This window comes from Anastrepha obliqua, chromosome 6 (genome assembly GCF_027943255.1).
Source record: "Anastrepha obliqua isolate idAnaObli1 chromosome 6, idAnaObli1_1.0, whole genome shotgun sequence".
Classification (NCBI taxonomy): domain Eukaryota; kingdom Metazoa; phylum Arthropoda; class Insecta; order Diptera; family Tephritidae; genus Anastrepha; species Anastrepha obliqua.
The window spans coordinates 28,972,936-28,990,007 of NC_072897.1; the positions used below are offsets into that span (position 1 = coordinate 28,972,936).

The 17,072-nt window shown below is 43.7% G+C and overlaps 1 protein-coding gene across 1 annotated transcript; it reads left to right on the plus strand.

The window, feature by feature from the left end:
• The first annotated feature begins 15,669 nt into the window (after nt 1-15,669).
• On the plus strand, nt 15,670-16,734 carry LOC129250277 (uncharacterized). Its single transcript, XM_054889913.1, has one exon. It carries the CDS (start codon nt 15,670-15,672, stop codon nt 16,732-16,734), a length of 1,065 nt encoding a protein of 354 aa, XP_054745888.1.
• The last annotated feature ends 338 nt before the right edge of the window (nt 16,735-17,072 follow it).

The following is a 17,072-nucleotide window of genomic DNA, read 5'->3' on the forward strand; positions in this document are numbered from 1 at the left end:
CCTATATGGAACATTGGGCACCAAAAAAATGTTTTTTTTTTTTAATAATATATTATTAATAATTTAGTAAATGGCACTGAAATTGAACCTCCCGAGAAATCAATATGACTGCAGCTATGGCCTGTATTAGAATAAAGGAGAACAAAAATTTGACCAAATAGCGGGGTTTTGAATTTGACACTCTAAAAATCGGGGCTTTTTTAGTTTTTTAATCAAAACCACACGAAATAATTGAAATAACAATAAGATTCTAGATAGCCATTGATGTTGTGAATAATATATTACAATTTCAGGCGATTCGGTTGAATAGTTTTTTTTTTTTGACAACTCCTGGCCGAAAGAAGTAGTTTTGAGATAATTGAGTTTAAAGTTTTGAGAGTGGATATTTTCCATTGATGCCGCCGCGTAACGAATCTGACTCTACTTGGTAAAATGGCTGTAGAATTGAAAATACTTGGAATATCCTTCTAAAACTTCAACAGCATATTCTTAACAGCTTATACTTTCGAAATGTCAAAAAAAAAAATAGATTTTTTGAAAACTCTAGACCAGGTCCCGTATCAGCTTTCTCAAAATCTTTGAAGATTGATGATGAGAGAGAAATAGGTTTTTAGTTGTTTTGCTTTCTTATCGCCTTTCTTCAAAAAATGGTGTCACGAACCACTTTTTTAATGATAATGGGAAAACTCCTGCAACTATATTGCAATTAAATAAATGATTTACAGATGCATCACAGTCTCTTTCAGAAAATTGATTAAATTGAAAATCTCTAAACCAGAAATTGGGTTAAGAAAATACTATTTACGGGAGGTGGGTATTCTTAATTAGTAAATAGGGCTAGTATTACATCTGCAGCGTCACAAACTGTTGATGGACACTGAAGCTTTACCTGTTGATACGAAAAAATTATGCGCATTGACAAGATCCAAACAGACAGAAGTAAATATGAGAGTCTGATGGCAGATATAGAGAAACGTTACCAGTTATTTTGGTTAAAGGAGCTGTTACAGGGAAATGCCGGGCTGTAGAAGCCGTACTAAACCTGCAGGCAAACTACATTGCGCGCAGTGCAGCAATAAGGCTGAGCACTTTAAGTAAGACACAAACACAGACTATGGCCACGGCAAAATCCTGGATGGCGCGTTAGGTCTTCCCAGACAGGTGGACAATACAGTTCCACCTATACTTGCCACTACTACGTTAGTGACCCTCCTACCCTCGAGGGAAGAGTGGGAACGGGACGTGGTAGGACAGGGCGAGTCCATCCATGTATACACAGATGGCTCAAAGCTCGATGGCATGGTGGGCGGAGGTGTATATTCCGAACATCTGGGAATCTCCTTCAGTTTTCGGCTCCCCGACTACTGTAGTGTCTTTCAGGCTCAACTGATGGCAATAATGAAAGCCGTGGCACTGGTACAATGTGATACGATACCTGGAGATGATATTCACATTTTCACTGATAGCCAGGCGGCGATAAAATCCCTCACAAAACAGTCGAAAACCTTCAAGGTAGCTATGAAATGCCGCGCATCTCTTAACGAGATGGCTGAGTCATTTCACCTAATGATATCATGGGTTCCTGGCCATTGTGATATTGACTCGAGCCGATGAACTAGCGAAAATCAGTACCAAATTGACTGATGAGTACATACACAACGATATAGGTATACCCTTGCAAACATGTAGACTACGTATCCGCGATGAAATTGTTAGAGTAGCAAACGAAAGATGGCGTAACGAAGCCACTTGCAAAATAGCCCGACAGATGTGGTCGACTCTCAATGCTAAAAACACAGAACTTCTACTAAGAAGAGATAAGCATAGTCTTAACACACTGATTTCAGTTATTACGGAGCACTGCCTAATAAGTAGGCACGCCCAGAGAATGGGTGTGCAAACAAATGACTTCTGCAGAAGTTGTCTAGACGAGGAAGAGACAATCCCGCACCTTCTGTGTCATTCTGTGTCCTCTATCTAGACTCGCCATTTTGGGTGGACATTTCTTCAACGAGTTAGAAGACCTCGGTTCTGTCGAAATTAAGGATCTTGCGAAATTTTTGAATAGCACACATTGGTTTCAGGAGGGATATGGGCTAGTTCCCCACGCGGTATAACAATGGGCCATGAGCCTGAGTGTGTCCTACAATGGACAACCGCTTCAACCTAACCTAACCTAAACTGCGACTGACCACAACAGGAGAGTGAAGAGTTCAAGGAAGCAGGAAGAAAAACCTCCAATTTCATAAGGACTTGGCTGCAGGAAGTAAGAGGGCTAGAGGAGACGAAAGCTAAGAAATTACTGGAGAAATACGGCTACCATTTCAATGGCGATTGTGTAAAGTCTGGAAGAACTGCGACCTTGAAGCATCGAATAGATACAGGAGATACAAAGCCAATTCGCCAAGTTCCACTAGCAAAGCGTGAAGAAACAAATCAGGTAATCTAGGATATGGAGCAAAGGTAAGTAATTGAGCCATTAATAAGCTCATGGAGCTCACCGGTTGTGCTGGTTAAAAGGAGAGATGGAAGCACTCAATTTTATATGGATTACAGAAAACTGAATGAAGTCATGAAAAAGGCAGTGGAGGAGAGGAAGACTGGGAAAACTGGCCTCCAATTGTTCTATGGCCGCCTAGGGTAAACAGACCCAATTCCAGCCCAACACTAGTCAGAGAGCCGCGGATGGCACCTCCTTTAAAGTTTGACTGGCAGGTGGCCGTTGAGAGACCAGGCAGCTTAAAACAGGTTGCACATAACTGAACTGATTGCAATAATGAAAGCCGTGACACTGGCACAGTGTGATACGATACCTGGAGATGATATCTACATTTTCACTGATAGCCAGGCGGCAATAAAATCCCTCACAAAACAGTCGACAACCTCCAAGGTAGCTATGAAATGCCGCGCATCTCTTAACGAGATGGCTGAGTCATTTCACCTAATGATATCATGGGTTCCTGGCCATTGCGATATTGACTCGAGCCGATGAACTAGCGAAAATTGGTACCAAATTGACTGATGAGTACATACACAACGATTTAGATATACCCTTGCAAAAATGTAGACTACGTATCCGCGATGAAATTGTGAGAGTAGCAAACGAAAGATGGCGTAACGAAGCCACTTGCAAAATAGCCCGACAGATGTGGTCGACTCTCAATGCTAAACACACAGAACTTCTACTAAGAGATAAGCATAGTCTTAACACACTGATTTCAGTTATTACGGGGCACTGCCTAATAAGAAGCACGCCCAGAGAATGGGTGTGCAAACACATGACTTCTGCAGAAGTTTTCTAGACGAGGAAGAGACAATCCCGCACCTTCTGTGTCACTGTCCTCTATCCAGACTCGCCATTTTGGGCGGACATTTCTTCAACGAGTTAGAAGACCTCGGCTCTGTCGAAATTAAGGATCTTGCGAAATTTTTGAATAGCACACATTGGTTTCAGGAGGGATATGGGCTAGTTCCCCACGCGGCATCACAATGGGCCATGAGCCTGAGTGTGTCCTACAATGGACAACCGCTTCAACCTAACCTAACCTAAACTGCGACTGACCACAACAGGAGAGTGAAGAGTTCAAGGAAGCAGGAAGAAAAACCTCCAATTTCATAAGGACTTGGCTGCAGGAAGTAAGAGGGCTAGAGGAGACGAAAGATAAGAAATTACTGGAGAAATACGGCTACCATTTCATTGGCGATTGTGTAAAGTCTGGAAGAACTGCGTCCTTGAAACATCGAATAGATACAGGAGATACAAAGCCAATTCGCCAAGTTCCACTAGCAAAGCGTGAAGAAACAAATCAGGTAATCTAGGATATGGAGCAAAGGTAAGTAATTGAGCCATTAATAACCTCATGGAGCTCACCGGTTGTGCTGGTTAAAAGGAGAGATGGAAGCACTCAATTTTATATGGATTACAGAAAACTGAATGAAGTCACGAAAAAGGCAGTGGAGGAGAGGAAGACTGGGAAACCCGGCCTCCTATTGTTCTATGGCCGCCTAGGGTTAACAGACCCAATACCAGCCCAACACTAGTCAGAGAGCCGCGGATGGTACCTCCTTTAAAGTTTGACTGGCAGGTGGCCGTTGAGGGACCTGGCAGCTTAAAACAGGTTGCACATTTTAGCAAAGAGGAACCTCGTAAGTACGCCCGTCCCCTTAAATGAGTTTTTTATGAAAAGAAGGGGGTCATGGGGGACTCTTATAAGTTAAGGAATCTGTCAGCAGATTAATGAATAGAGGAAAAAGCCAGGCCTGTTGAATGGGCAAAGGAGGTGGTATACAGCTTGGGAAAACCGTTGGATACTGCTTCAAAAAGGCAAAAGATCGACTGATCACACAAGGGAAGGGATCGCCAAAAAGCCGAAAGCAGGTGGCCATAAGTACCCGTAAATGATGGAGGTAAGGTACTGGCCATCGTTGACAGAAGCGGAGGAGGAAGGGAATACCCCCAAGAAGTAATGGAAGTGGAAATCCCGGACCCTCTCAACTCTGCTTTGATAACGGCCGATACCAAGTTAGGGCGAATCTTATCGCTTGTGAGGGCAACTGGTTAGCTTAGCTCCACAGGTTGGCCATAAGTAAAGTCGGTAAGGTTTGGCCGGGGTCAAACTCGAAGCAGTCAGCAAGGAAGAAATTCCGAGCAGACCTAGAGCAACGGTGACCTGCCAACACATACTTGGAAGGTAGGGAAGAGTGAACAGCTAGTAGAAGGCAGATGTTGTTGCTTCTCAATGCCGAAACGCTCGCTCTGCTGGCGAAAAAAGGTTGGAAGGTCCGATATGGTTTCGTTGACGCAACCGTTCGGACTTACCGTAGTGACGACCAGCTGTAGGCGAAGAGGGCGATATAGCTGACTCGAATAGCGGTGACGAAGGACGGTTGCTCTGCAGCCAGTACCCAACCGATTCAGAGAGGCTTAACGGTGTGGGGCCGTGTTTTTTAACGAAGATGATCTTCTCGCTGACGACACCGAAGGTGAGTAGTTCGCTGACAGAGGCGTTGACTTCACCATGGGGGAGGCCAAACGGACAGATTCAAATGAAACTGATCCAAATTAGCCCTCATCCATGAATCGTGGATTAATGGCAACAAAAGCTGCAGCTTGGGAATGAAGGTCTTCGAGCTATTAGCCAGCAAACACATGTGTAAGATTTGTACTTGTATAATATAACCATCTTCTTGCTGCCATAGCTTACCAGCGGAAATTTAGTGGCTTGTTAAGGACGCAAACGCCCACAATAAATATTCGGGGAGTTTCGAATCTAATGGCAGAGGTGAGTCATTATTAGACTTTATTTTGGAAAATAAACTTAGTGTCTGGAATTTCGGCTCAAAGTCGGCTTTTGAAACAAAAATGAGTACAGAAGTTTTGGACTTAACCCTGGCCTCTTACTTTTTTTCTACCCACGTTAAAAGATGGCGAGTTTTGCGAGAAAAATCTTAGTCTGACCACCATTACATACATTTTGTTATTGACTATATGCTTCTCCAAGTTTACAAGTTTAGGAATATCCGAAGAACCGATTGGTGAGTACACAACAACAAGTTAAGGGCTTTACAGCCAAATATACGCACCCCAGATCCTACCATATACGGAGAACTGGACGGATTGGTTAATCATTATACGAAAACCATGAATAGTTCTGTAAAAGCTGGGTGTCCGGTTGTACACCATAGGAAAAGACAAAACCACCTTGGTGGACAAAAGAAATAACATCGTTACGAAAATCCAATAGGACTCTATTCAACTTGGCCAAGACCACAAGAAGTTAGAACTGCGCAACGCGGATCCCGTTAAAACTACTGAAAAGAAATTGAGGAAACTACAGAAGTGGCCAGATTAAGAAGCAATGTAGCCTAGCTATCTCAAGGGTCTGGGAAATACATGGACCACGTAAAGTAAGGAATCTTTAGGTATCTTCCTAGACACACACTTCCCAGGCAACAAGCGAGTAGATCCCAATGACTCTGCTAAGGATGGGCGGCAATCAAATCTAAGAGATCACATGGTTTCAAATGAGAAAATTGATTTGGCTATTAGCACTTTTGGTCCATATAAATCACCTGGACTAGATGGTATTTATCCGGCAGAGTTTCAGCAATCACCTGCATGAATAAGGGCTAAATTTTGCTAAAGTATCCTTCATACTCAAGACAGACAGGTCCTCACACACTAATCCTAAAGACTTCGGATCTATCAGTCTTACATCTTTCCCCTCAAAACTCTAGAAAGGATTGTCAATAAGTATCTACGGGGCGTCATTCCAATCAGCAGGTTCTCCCCGCCACAACACGCCTACATAAAATACGAATCTACAGAAACTGCTTTACACTCGCATGTCTGGTTCGTGGAAAAGATGCTGGCAGAAAAAGGGTTCGCTTTGGTAGCTTTTGCAGACATTGAAGGAGCCTTTAACAACATTAATACAAATGCCATAACGGGTGCTCTTCAAGAGTTTGGAGTCGAATCTAATGTTGCTACTTTGATCGAGACCATAACTGCCAGAAGAAAAGTAACCGCAAGATTAGGCAACCCATTAATAAAGGGACAGGTCTGCAGAGGTACTCCTCAGGGAGGGGTCCTATCCCGTCTCCTCTGGATTTTGGTAGTGAACTCCTTGCTGCTGACTCTAAAGAGAGGGGGATGCCACGTCACAGCCTACGCTGACGACTTGGCAATCGCGGTTAAAGGCAAGTATCCCAGCACGTTCTAACATAACTACGCTTAGTAACGGGACTCGGAATAAACCCCGATAAAACTGAACTAATTCTCTTTACAAGGGAACATAGACTACTCACAGTCTCCCGATAATTTTCAAGGGTGTAGAGATACCTTGGAAGGAGAATGTGAAATACCTAGGAATCATATTAGACAGGAAACTTACGTGAATATCTAAAATTAAGAATAGAATTTAAAAGGCTAACATTGCATTGCACACATACAAAAAGCGGTCGGAATCAAATGGGGATTTACACCTCGTATCACACACTGGCTTTATACTTCCGTAGTTTAGCCTATGGAATACTTGCGTGGTGACCATCAACTCAAATAGGAAGTTATATAAAACTGCCTAACAAGGTTCAAAGATGCATCACCGTCGCTTTAAGGACCACCCTTAATAAAGCGCCTGAGGTGCTAGTCAACTTGCTTGCTCTAAGTCTGGTAGAAAAACTCGTGGCGGCCACTTCAGCGCTTAGACTTAATAGTATGGTGCTATGGAACACGGCCGCCGTAGGCGAATAGGTTGGTGCGTGACTACCATTCGCAATTCACAGAGAGAACGTCGGTTCGAATCTCGGTGAAACACGAAAATTAAGAAAAACATTTTTCTAATAGTGGTCGCCCCTCGGCAGGCAATGGCAAACCTCCGAGTGTATTTCTGCCATAAAAAAGCTCCTCATAAAAATATCTGCCGTTCGGAGTCGGCTTAAAACTGTAGGTCCCTCCATTTGTGGAACAACATCAAGACGCACACCACCAATAGGAGGAGGAGCTCAGACAAACACACAAAAATGGTGTACGCGCCAATTATATACATATAAAAGTTGGCAAAAAAGTCTTGCGGTATTTCCGCAAGCTTGTCTTTGCAAGCGCGTAGTTCTAGTTGTATTCATCGCATCGGGTTACGCTAAAGCTTTTTGGAAAGCTCTTTTCACGTGCTAACACGTGTTTGATTAAGTGGTGTTTGATTTTAGTCGTTCGTGAGTTATAGCGTCGCAAACATGGAGCAAAATAAAGAGAAAATACGGCATATTTTACAGTACTACTACGATAAAGGCAAAAATGCATCTCATGCTGCCAATAAAATTTGTGCAGTTTATGGACCCGATACAGTTTCCATTTCCACTGCACAACGATGGTTTCAACGTTTTCGTTCTGGTGCAGAGGTGATCGAAGATGCGCCACGGTCCGGAAGGCCTGTCGTCAAAAATTGCGATAAAATCGCTGAATAGAACGAAAGAGACCGGCATAGTAGCAGCCGTAGCATCGGCCAAGAGCTGGGCATGAGTCATCAAACCGTTATAAACCATTTGAAGAAGCTTGGATTCAAAAAGAAGCTCGATGTATGGGTGCCACATGACTTGACGCAAAAAAACATTTTTGCCCGTATGGATGCATGCGAATCGCTTCTGAATCGCAACAAAATCGACCCGTTTTTGAAGCGGATGGTGACTGGCGATGAAAAGTGGGTCACTTACGACAACGTGAAGCGCAAACGGTCGTGGTCGAAAAGCGGTGAAGCTGCCCAGACGGTGGCCAAGCCTGGATTGACGGTCAGGAAGGTTCTTCTGTTCTGTTCATTAAAAGATAGAAAAATCTTTGCAGTGCTAAATTAATTTTTTCCATAAAAAAAAAATCGCAAAGAGATGCAAAGTCAAAAAAGTCTTGCGGTATTTTTATTGAATTTTTAATTGTTCATAAAAATGGTTATAATAATGCGATTTAAGTCAAATATGCGCCGTTTTGTTCGACGACGAGTTCCCAACGAGATGCCAACTTCATAATGCCCCTCTTATAGAAGCTCGCTTCCCTATTGTCAAAAAACTCGGAGAGCCAATTTTCACAGGACTCTCTTGAGGACAACTTCCGACTACCAAGCTCGTTCGCCATGGACAGAAGTAGGTGGTAATCACTTGGTGCGAGATCCGGACTATACGGTGGATGCAAAAGAACCTCCCATCCGAGCTCCCGGAGCTTCTGGCGCGTCACCAAAGATGTGTGTGGCCTGGCGTTGTCCTGATGGAAGACAATTCGGCCTCTGTTGATCAAAGATGGCCTCTTCTGCATGAGTGCTGCATTCAAGCGGTGCAGTTGTTGGCAGTTCAAGTCCGAATTGAGCGTTTGGCCATAGGGGAGCAGCTCATAGTGGACGATTCCCTGCCAATCCCACCAAACACACAGAAGAACCTTCCTGGCCGTCCATCCAGGCTTGGCCACCGTCTGGGCAGCTTCACCGCTTTTCGACCACGACCGTTTGCGCTTCACGTTGTCGTAAGTGACCCACTTTTCATCGCCAGTCACCATCCGCTTCAAAAACGGGTCGATTTTGTTGCGATTCAGAAGCGATTCGCATGCATCCATACGGGCAAAAATGTTTTTTTGCGTAAAGTCATGTGGCACCCATACATCGAGCTTCTTTTTGAATCCAAGCTTCTTCAAATGGTTTATAACGGTTTGATGACTCATGCCCAGATCTTGGCCGATGCTACGGCTGCTACTATGCCGGTCTCTTTCGATCAATTCAGCGATTTTATCGCAATTTTTGACGACAGGCCTTCCGGACCGTGGTGCATCTTCGATCACCTCTGCACCAGAACGAAAACGTTGAAACCATCGTTGTGCGGTGGAAATGGAAACTGCATCGGGTCCATAAACTGCACAAATTTTATTGGCAGCATGAGATGCATTTTTGCCTTTATCGTAGTAGTACTGTAAAATATGCCGTATTTTCTCTTTATTTTGCTCCATGTTTGCGACGCTATAACTCACGAACGACTAAAATCAAACACCACTTAATCAAACACGTGTTAGCACGTGAAAAGAGCTTTCCAAAAAGCTTTAGCGTGAACCGATGCGACGAATACAACTAGAACTACGCGCTTGCAAAGACAAGCTTGCGGAAATACCGCAAGACTTTTTTGACAATCTTTATATATATGGAAGACATGGCAACGCTTCTATACCACATACACTGCATCAAAAAATTGTAGATACAGCACTGACTTTCGGAAGAAAGTGATAAGAGCTTCAGGATTAAACGGTTTTTGGTGAAAATTTTTACTCTCTTCAATCTTTTGTTACGGATATTCATAGCAGAAATAAAACAAAAGAAGTTATCTTCAAAATTTTACATTAAAAAATTGTACATACAGTAAAGGAAATTTAAAGTTTACTTAATATGTATAGGTTTCAATAAGACGTATGACTTTTCATGGAACATACCAGCTTCTTGGTTTCATCCGGCGAAATATTTTGCCACTCCTCTTCGATAATTCGCTTCAATTGCTCTTTGTTTTTTATTGTGTGCTTTCTAATTTTTTTTTCCAAAATATCCCACAAATGCTCAATCGGAGGTGGTTTTCCTTTCGGAGTGAGGTTTTCCTTTCTGTGAGCAGTATTCCCTTTGCTCCATACAAATCTTCTTCCATCTGACTCAAACATGTATTTACTCTCGTCTATAAATATAACATCGTTCCAAAAGTCATCTGGCTTATCAACATTCGCGTACTCCAATCGCTTTTTTGCATTCTTCGTTGATATAAATGGCTTTCTACGTGAGACGCACCCCTTGTAACCTTTGGATTTCAGGAAATTTCTTATAGCTTTTGGGTTCACAAACTGGGGGCTCAAGGTTCGCTGCAATCTTAGGTGATCCAATTTTCGGGTCAGCTTTCTATTATTCGCTCCGTATACTGATTAAATTTTTTTCGCCCTCTCCCTTTTGCCATGATGAACGTTCCATTCTTTTCAAATTTTTTACGACGGATTGAATGGTAGCACGTGGTCTGTCAACAGTTGCTGATATCTTAGCGTAGCTCTTTCTTTCTAGCTTTAACTTTATAATTAATTTTTTAATATCAACCGGTACTCCTAAATGCTTTTTTGGAGCCTGACACTCCATGTCGGAGTGTTTACGATCAAAAGTATAAAAACGCACTCAACAACAACTCCAACCTATGGAGTTTTTTCAAAAGAATTAGTAGCGTCTACTAGGCAGAAGTCTTAGTCATACAACTGTGCACTTTAACAAACACGCCGTGACAAGAACTATGATAAATATATACATAAATAAATAGTATAAAAAAAAATAATATTATCGAGGAGGTTTATAGGTCGTGGGGAGAAGAAAATACGTGTTCTCGAAGGTCGTGGCTTGTGTCCCCGGTCATTGGTAGGTACGCTAGTAGGCAAGGAAAATTTCGCATGAATACGGCAGAAGTTGTAGAGACAAGGAAGAGGAAGAAACAATAGAACACTTCCTCTGTAATTGTCCAGCCTTAGCTAGGACTATCCGTTATTGGGATAAAACCTATCATACGCTTCATAAGAGAGTCTAATACTAGGTAACCACTAAGGCATCCGCGTTATCCAGTGGTACCACAACGGACCTACATGGTCTAAGCGAGTTGGCTACTCTTAGCCTATTCCTAGAGAAATTCTCAAGTGGAGCTCATATAGGTTTCACTAAAACGCTGGAGAAAATTAGGGTTAGTATTGCACCATCTATAGATGGTAAATGAAAACTCGGTATCTTATATTTTCTATTGAACAGAACTAGTTCGGTCTTGACTGGATTAATTATTAGACCGTTTGAGGCAGCCCACTTGGATAGTCAAGAGAAACTTCCCTGTCATCAGGATGACTACATCGTCTGCATAAGCAACTATTTTGATCCTCTTCTTGCTCAGGGTAATAAGCAATTTATTTAAGACTGGGATTCACAATAACGGTGAGAATACCCCCTGTGGAGTTCTTTTGGTTTTTCCTAGACTAGTGATGCCTAAGTTCGAGGAGGAGGCCATCAAATAATCTTTTCGTTTGTACCTATGTTCGTCCACGCTGAATTTATCGATTTCGCATCAACATTGTTGAACGCTCCTTCTCGCTCTCATCGTCCTTACAACTTCGTGCAGTGCTGTTTCTACAGACTTACCCTTCTAGTAATCATATTGTATTATAGTATGTGGGATGATTACCCTGGTTACATATAGTGAGATTAGTAGAGAATAAGTATTCAAAAATATACTCCCTTCTTCCATTAATGTCGCTACTGCACTATGCCGAATGGTGCGCATTCGCATCGCTTCCTACCATCAGATCCAGTCCCCTTCCGCTGGTCCGTTGCACCAGGTCTCTAAGTACCTTCGATGGCGGGTCCTCTTCTTCAAATGGCATGTATGCTCTGCTCACATACTGCCGTCGCCATATCTACGCTGCAAAAGTGTGGGAAGGGAAATATGTTAATGAACTTGCAATTACAGTTTTTCCTAACCAAGATGCAACCTCTTATCTTACCTTTAGTGGCAGGAACCAATAGAGCGTAATTGGGTGAGGGTATTCAGATGTTTGCCTGGCACGCAGAGAGCAATATTATCTGCATAGACTACAACCTTGCAGCCTGCTTTTTCGAGATTTCGAAGCAAACTGCTTACAGCGAGATTCCAGAGAAGGGGTGAAAGTACTCCGCCTTGAGGAGTGCCTTCTGGCTTAACCCAAGCTTTGAAGTGATTATTCTATTTTGGAGCATTTGTTCGATCATCTTCCGGATGGAGTAATTAATACCCAATTTTACAATTTCAGATAAAATAGCTTCGGGTTCAATATTATTAAAAGCACCTTCTATGTCTATAAATGCGACAAGAGAGTACTCCTTATTGTGAAGGGAAGTTTCCACTGTTTGCACCAGTGAATGAAGTGCCGTTTCAGTCGATTTCCCTTTAGTGTAGGCGTGTTGTGCCTCAGAGATCAACTTAGTATGAAGTTGGGTTTTGATTTGCTCATCTAAGACTTTTTCAAAAGCCTTTAAGCAAAAAGAGGTTAGGCTAATGGGCCTGAAATCGTTTGGTTTGCAGTGTGAAGGTTTCCCCTTTTTCGGAATGAATACTACCTTCGATTTCTTCCAAATTGTCGGAAGGTACGAGAGATTTAAACACTTGATAAAGATCCTTGTTAAGCAAGGCAGCAGAATTTATAGTCCTTCTTGAAGTCCTGCTTGAATGATATTGTCAGGACCTGGTGATTTAAATTTTTTAAAACTTAGTATTGCTGTAGAGATGCTATTAGAGCTGATTAGATCTGATCTATTCCCATAATTAATCTGAAGAGTGCTGGGAAGTGCAGGTAAGTTGGCAACACAGCCTGGAAAGTGAGATTCTAGAAGTATTCTAAGAGTGTGGTCAGTTGAAGTAGTCCAAGTTCCATCTTGAGTCATGATAAAACTGGGAGAGACTGGGTTTGATGCAAGAATCTTGCGTAGTCTGCTTTTTTCTGAGTGTTCTCTAATTCTTGAGTGTATGATCGCCAGGATGTGCGTTTTGCACTTCTGACAGCTTTCTTAAAGTCTTTGAGACATTGTCGATATTCTTCTCATTCGTCTGTTCTTTTAGATTGGTTAAAAAGTTTCTGAGTTCGATTGCGAAGTTGTGAGATTTCTGGAGTCCACCAAAAAAGGTTTATGCTTACCTCCTCTTTTTGTCAGGGACAAGATTGTCGTGCTGCGCTTTGACACGTCTTCGTTATCATGTTGAGAGCGTTTTCGATATCGTTTTTATTTGCCATTTCAAACTGCCTGATGTCAGGAAGTCTGTTGGCAGGAAGTTATTTATATTTGATCCAATTCATACGTTTTTTGTTAAGGTACTTCATGGGTTTTGCCGTTTCGGCTTTTATAGTGAATGTTATATATTGGCAGTCAAAAAAAGAGTGCTGTTTATCAACGCTCCAATCCTGCACCAGTTGTGTACATGATTCGCTAGCAAGAGTAATATCGAGTATCTACCTCTCTTCTAGACGAGTTAAGAAACGTAGGGACATCACCTCTATTACATATATCAAGCTTATTCGCTAGAATATAATCAAAGAGTTACTCACCTCGTGTGTTGTTGTTTGTATTACCCCAAAAATATGATGTGCATTAGCGTCTGCTCCAATAATGATGCGTTTCTGGTTCAGATACGCCGTATTGACGAGCCTTCTCACTGCTTCAGGAGGAGGCGCCTCCGCTGCGTCGTAAGGCAAGTCAGCCGACACAATCCAAATCGGGCGGTGGCCAGCTTCAACCTCTATGGCAGTGGTGTCAGCATTGCTAAAGGGAAGAAGAAAAGCATTAATGTTTTCGAATGAGAATACGAGAGCGCGATCTGACGTTAGCCTCACCTTCAAACAAGGTGTAGGGCCTATCTTTCAGCCCGCGTATCTTGTCGTTTGATTTCCAAGGTTCTTGGATGAGAATGATGTCTTCTCTGAGGTCAGAGAGACGAAGAATGAGGGCTGCTGAGGCAGCGTTAGAGTGATGCAGATTAATCTGCAGCACAGTTAGATGAACATTCAATGACTGTGGCGTTCGCGTCATCACCGCTATCTAAAAGTCTATCCTCGTCATCGAGTTGAATATTGAATAAGTGTCCCACAAGTTCGCTGTTCGATTCGGAGTCGGACTCAATCGTCGAAGTTTGTGAGAGAGGCTTATCGACATCCATCTCGGGGGCCGCCGTACTTTGTTCGCTGGGTGCGAGGAGATTTTTCGGCTCATAGGTCCAGATGGTAGTGGTGATGAACCCGCGTGGTTTGTTGGGAATTTCGCCCTTATTGATGAGCTGAAGACTCGCCCCGGACCATACCTCGCCGAGTCGGTCGATTGCCTTGCCGTACAGGCTGACAGAGCGTTGATCTGCTTTTAACCATCCCGCGTCAGATCAGAAAGGAAGGGGTCCTGGATTCTGCTTCAGAACGTGCAGGTAGCCCAACTGAAGTTTTCTCTCCACAATCTTCCAGTTTGTTGGAGAGATGAAACCGTCGGCTTTTATCCACCACCTCCATGACCAGACTATGTCTGGCAACTTCGCAGAACTTGCGTAATTTGGCCTCGGAGGAAGTTTTATTCTTCTTGGGGTCGTTGGAACTAGGAGGATCCTCTGAAAACCGCTACCGCTTAGCTGCACTCGGTTTTTCTTTGGATGCCTCATACTTCCGAAGGAATTCCCGGGCTTTTAATTACTTATATATTTACTTACGAAAAGTAAGGATTAAAAAAAAATTAATTAATGTTTAGTAATTCCAGGGTTTCCTCTTCAAGTTTCTTCACAATTATTTTATAGAACAGAACTTGCGTAATTTGGCCTCGGGGGAAGTTTTATTCTTCTTGGGGTCGTTGGAACTAGGAGGATCCTCTGAAAACCGCTGCCGCTTAGCTGCACTCGGTTTTTCTTTGGATGCCTCATACTTCCGAAGGAATTCCCGGGCTTTTAATTACTTATATATTTACTTACGAAAAGTAAGGATTAAAAAAAAATTAATTAATGTTTAGTAATTCCAGGGTTTCCTCTTCAAGTTTCTTCACAATTATTTTATAGGGTTTTCTTAAACTTGTGGATCAGATGTATAAAGAAGAGTGTGGAATACGCCCTCATTTGTAGCTGATCGAGAGTATTTCCGAGCATGATTTCAACGAAATTTTTTTATAATCATTATCACTGGACTCCTCATCATGTTGGTCTCCTTGACGCGGGGATGAGGCTTAAGTGGTGGTCTGACCCCTATAGCATGGGGGTCAACCCAACACAAACTAAGAGCTTCATATGGGGATTGGCTAGCCATCCATTCACTTTACGGCGTACTTGGTGGCCACCCAATCACCATGCGAAGATCACCGTACCGACGAAGATCCCTTTGTCATCCTCAAACCCCTTGCATCCCGTTATTTCCTCTCCTAGCCCACCCCCTAATCCAGGGTGTTATACGACACCGTGCCCATTGGATGGTTTGCAGCTAGGGGGTTCCGGCTGTATTTCAACGGCGCCTTCCTAACACCGGGCCGCCTTAGGAAGTAACTGTGGCCTTGCCACGGCATGGGGCGCTGCCGTGGTGGACCGTTTTGAATTCCCCATTATATAAATAGACCACTGCGCTCGCCTCGTCGAGCAGGTGGTCGTACGAAAAAGATGAATACAAACAAAAATTTAAGCAACAAAACTTCCATTGTAGCGGGAACAGGCTACAGTGGTCGTAATTCTACTGCCAAACACACACGTAACGCTCTTCAGCGCGGAGGTGCCGTTGTCGACGAAGACTCGGACCACGAAAGCGTCGGGAACACTAACACAGCTGAGGAAGAGGCTCTTCTGCGATCTCCAGCTAGGTCCAATGGTGCTGCTTCGGATAGCAAGAACAGACCAAGGATCAAGCCTGATAAAGAGAAGCTGAAGGTCAAAGCCCGATATAAGGCCGCGGTCAAAGTTTGTGACCGATTTGGCAGCAAGTCCAACCTGACGAAGCAAGAGGAGGAACGGTTGGCTTGGGCCAGAGAGGAGATCAAAAATGGCCGGACCTTCTACGCAGCAAAGCCAATGTTCGCAGCCTCCAACCCGAAATATGCGAACAAAATCGAAGAAGAGCTAGCCATCAAGAGACAGCGTTCTGTGGATAGTGAAGCCTCAGGGCCATCAAAAAAGCAGAAGCACAGGCACGAGACGGCTAAACCAAAAAACGGAGACGAAAGACCTACGACGTCGAAAGCAGCGGCAGCGGCCAGTGAAATTGCCAAGAGACACCTCATAGTGGCACTCACTGACCGTAGCGACCAGCTGGGGCGAATGTCGCAGGAACGGTGGAAGGTAGTGGAAATGAAGCTACTGGAAACCTTGTTTACTAAAATGGACGCAGAGCCGAACGCACCCATGCCAGCATTCGACGGAGCAGGGTGGTTCAAGGATGACCCCACGCTCACATGGCTAAAGGAAGCGGTAAAAACGCTTCACGGCCTGTGGGCGGAGGCATCACTGGAAATCGTTGATCGCAGCTGCATTCCCTCAATACCGAAGGCAAAGGTTTGCATTCCGCGAGTGGTAAAACCGAAATATGCGCTGCAACTACTACAACGACAAAACACGGACGTGCCGACAGACGATTGGAAAGTGTTGAGCGTGGCAAAACCAGCAACTACTGATGGTGGCCAGGATTACATTATCCAAATCAACAAGCCGGCAGAGGACCTGCTTTACGCGTGATTCGGAAGGATGGCTCAACTCCCCAAGCGTGCACCTTCGCCTCAAAAAGCGCAATCCGGCAGATGACAACCACAACACGCTCGCTGCGGGGAGGTGGAAAAGGATCTCGGTATAGAAGAGATCCTGGAAGCCTCCCTCAATATACAGGAAGTGGAGAAGGGTGACTTGGAGGTAGTATCCAACTCCGAGAAGGTACTGAGGCCAGATGCTGAAAGTCCTTCAGATAAACCTCCACAAAAGTAAGAACGCCTCAGCCGAGCTCCTGCTCAACATAGAGGGAGTCGGCTACGATGTGGCTCTAGTCCAGGAACCATTGATTGCGTCGGGCAACATGGTCT

What these genes read in the sequence shown, in the direction of transcription:
- LOC129250277 (XM_054889913.1), top strand. Translation starts at nt 15,670, where the DNA reads ATGAATACAAACAAAAATTTAAGCAACAAAACTTCCATTGTAGCGGGA.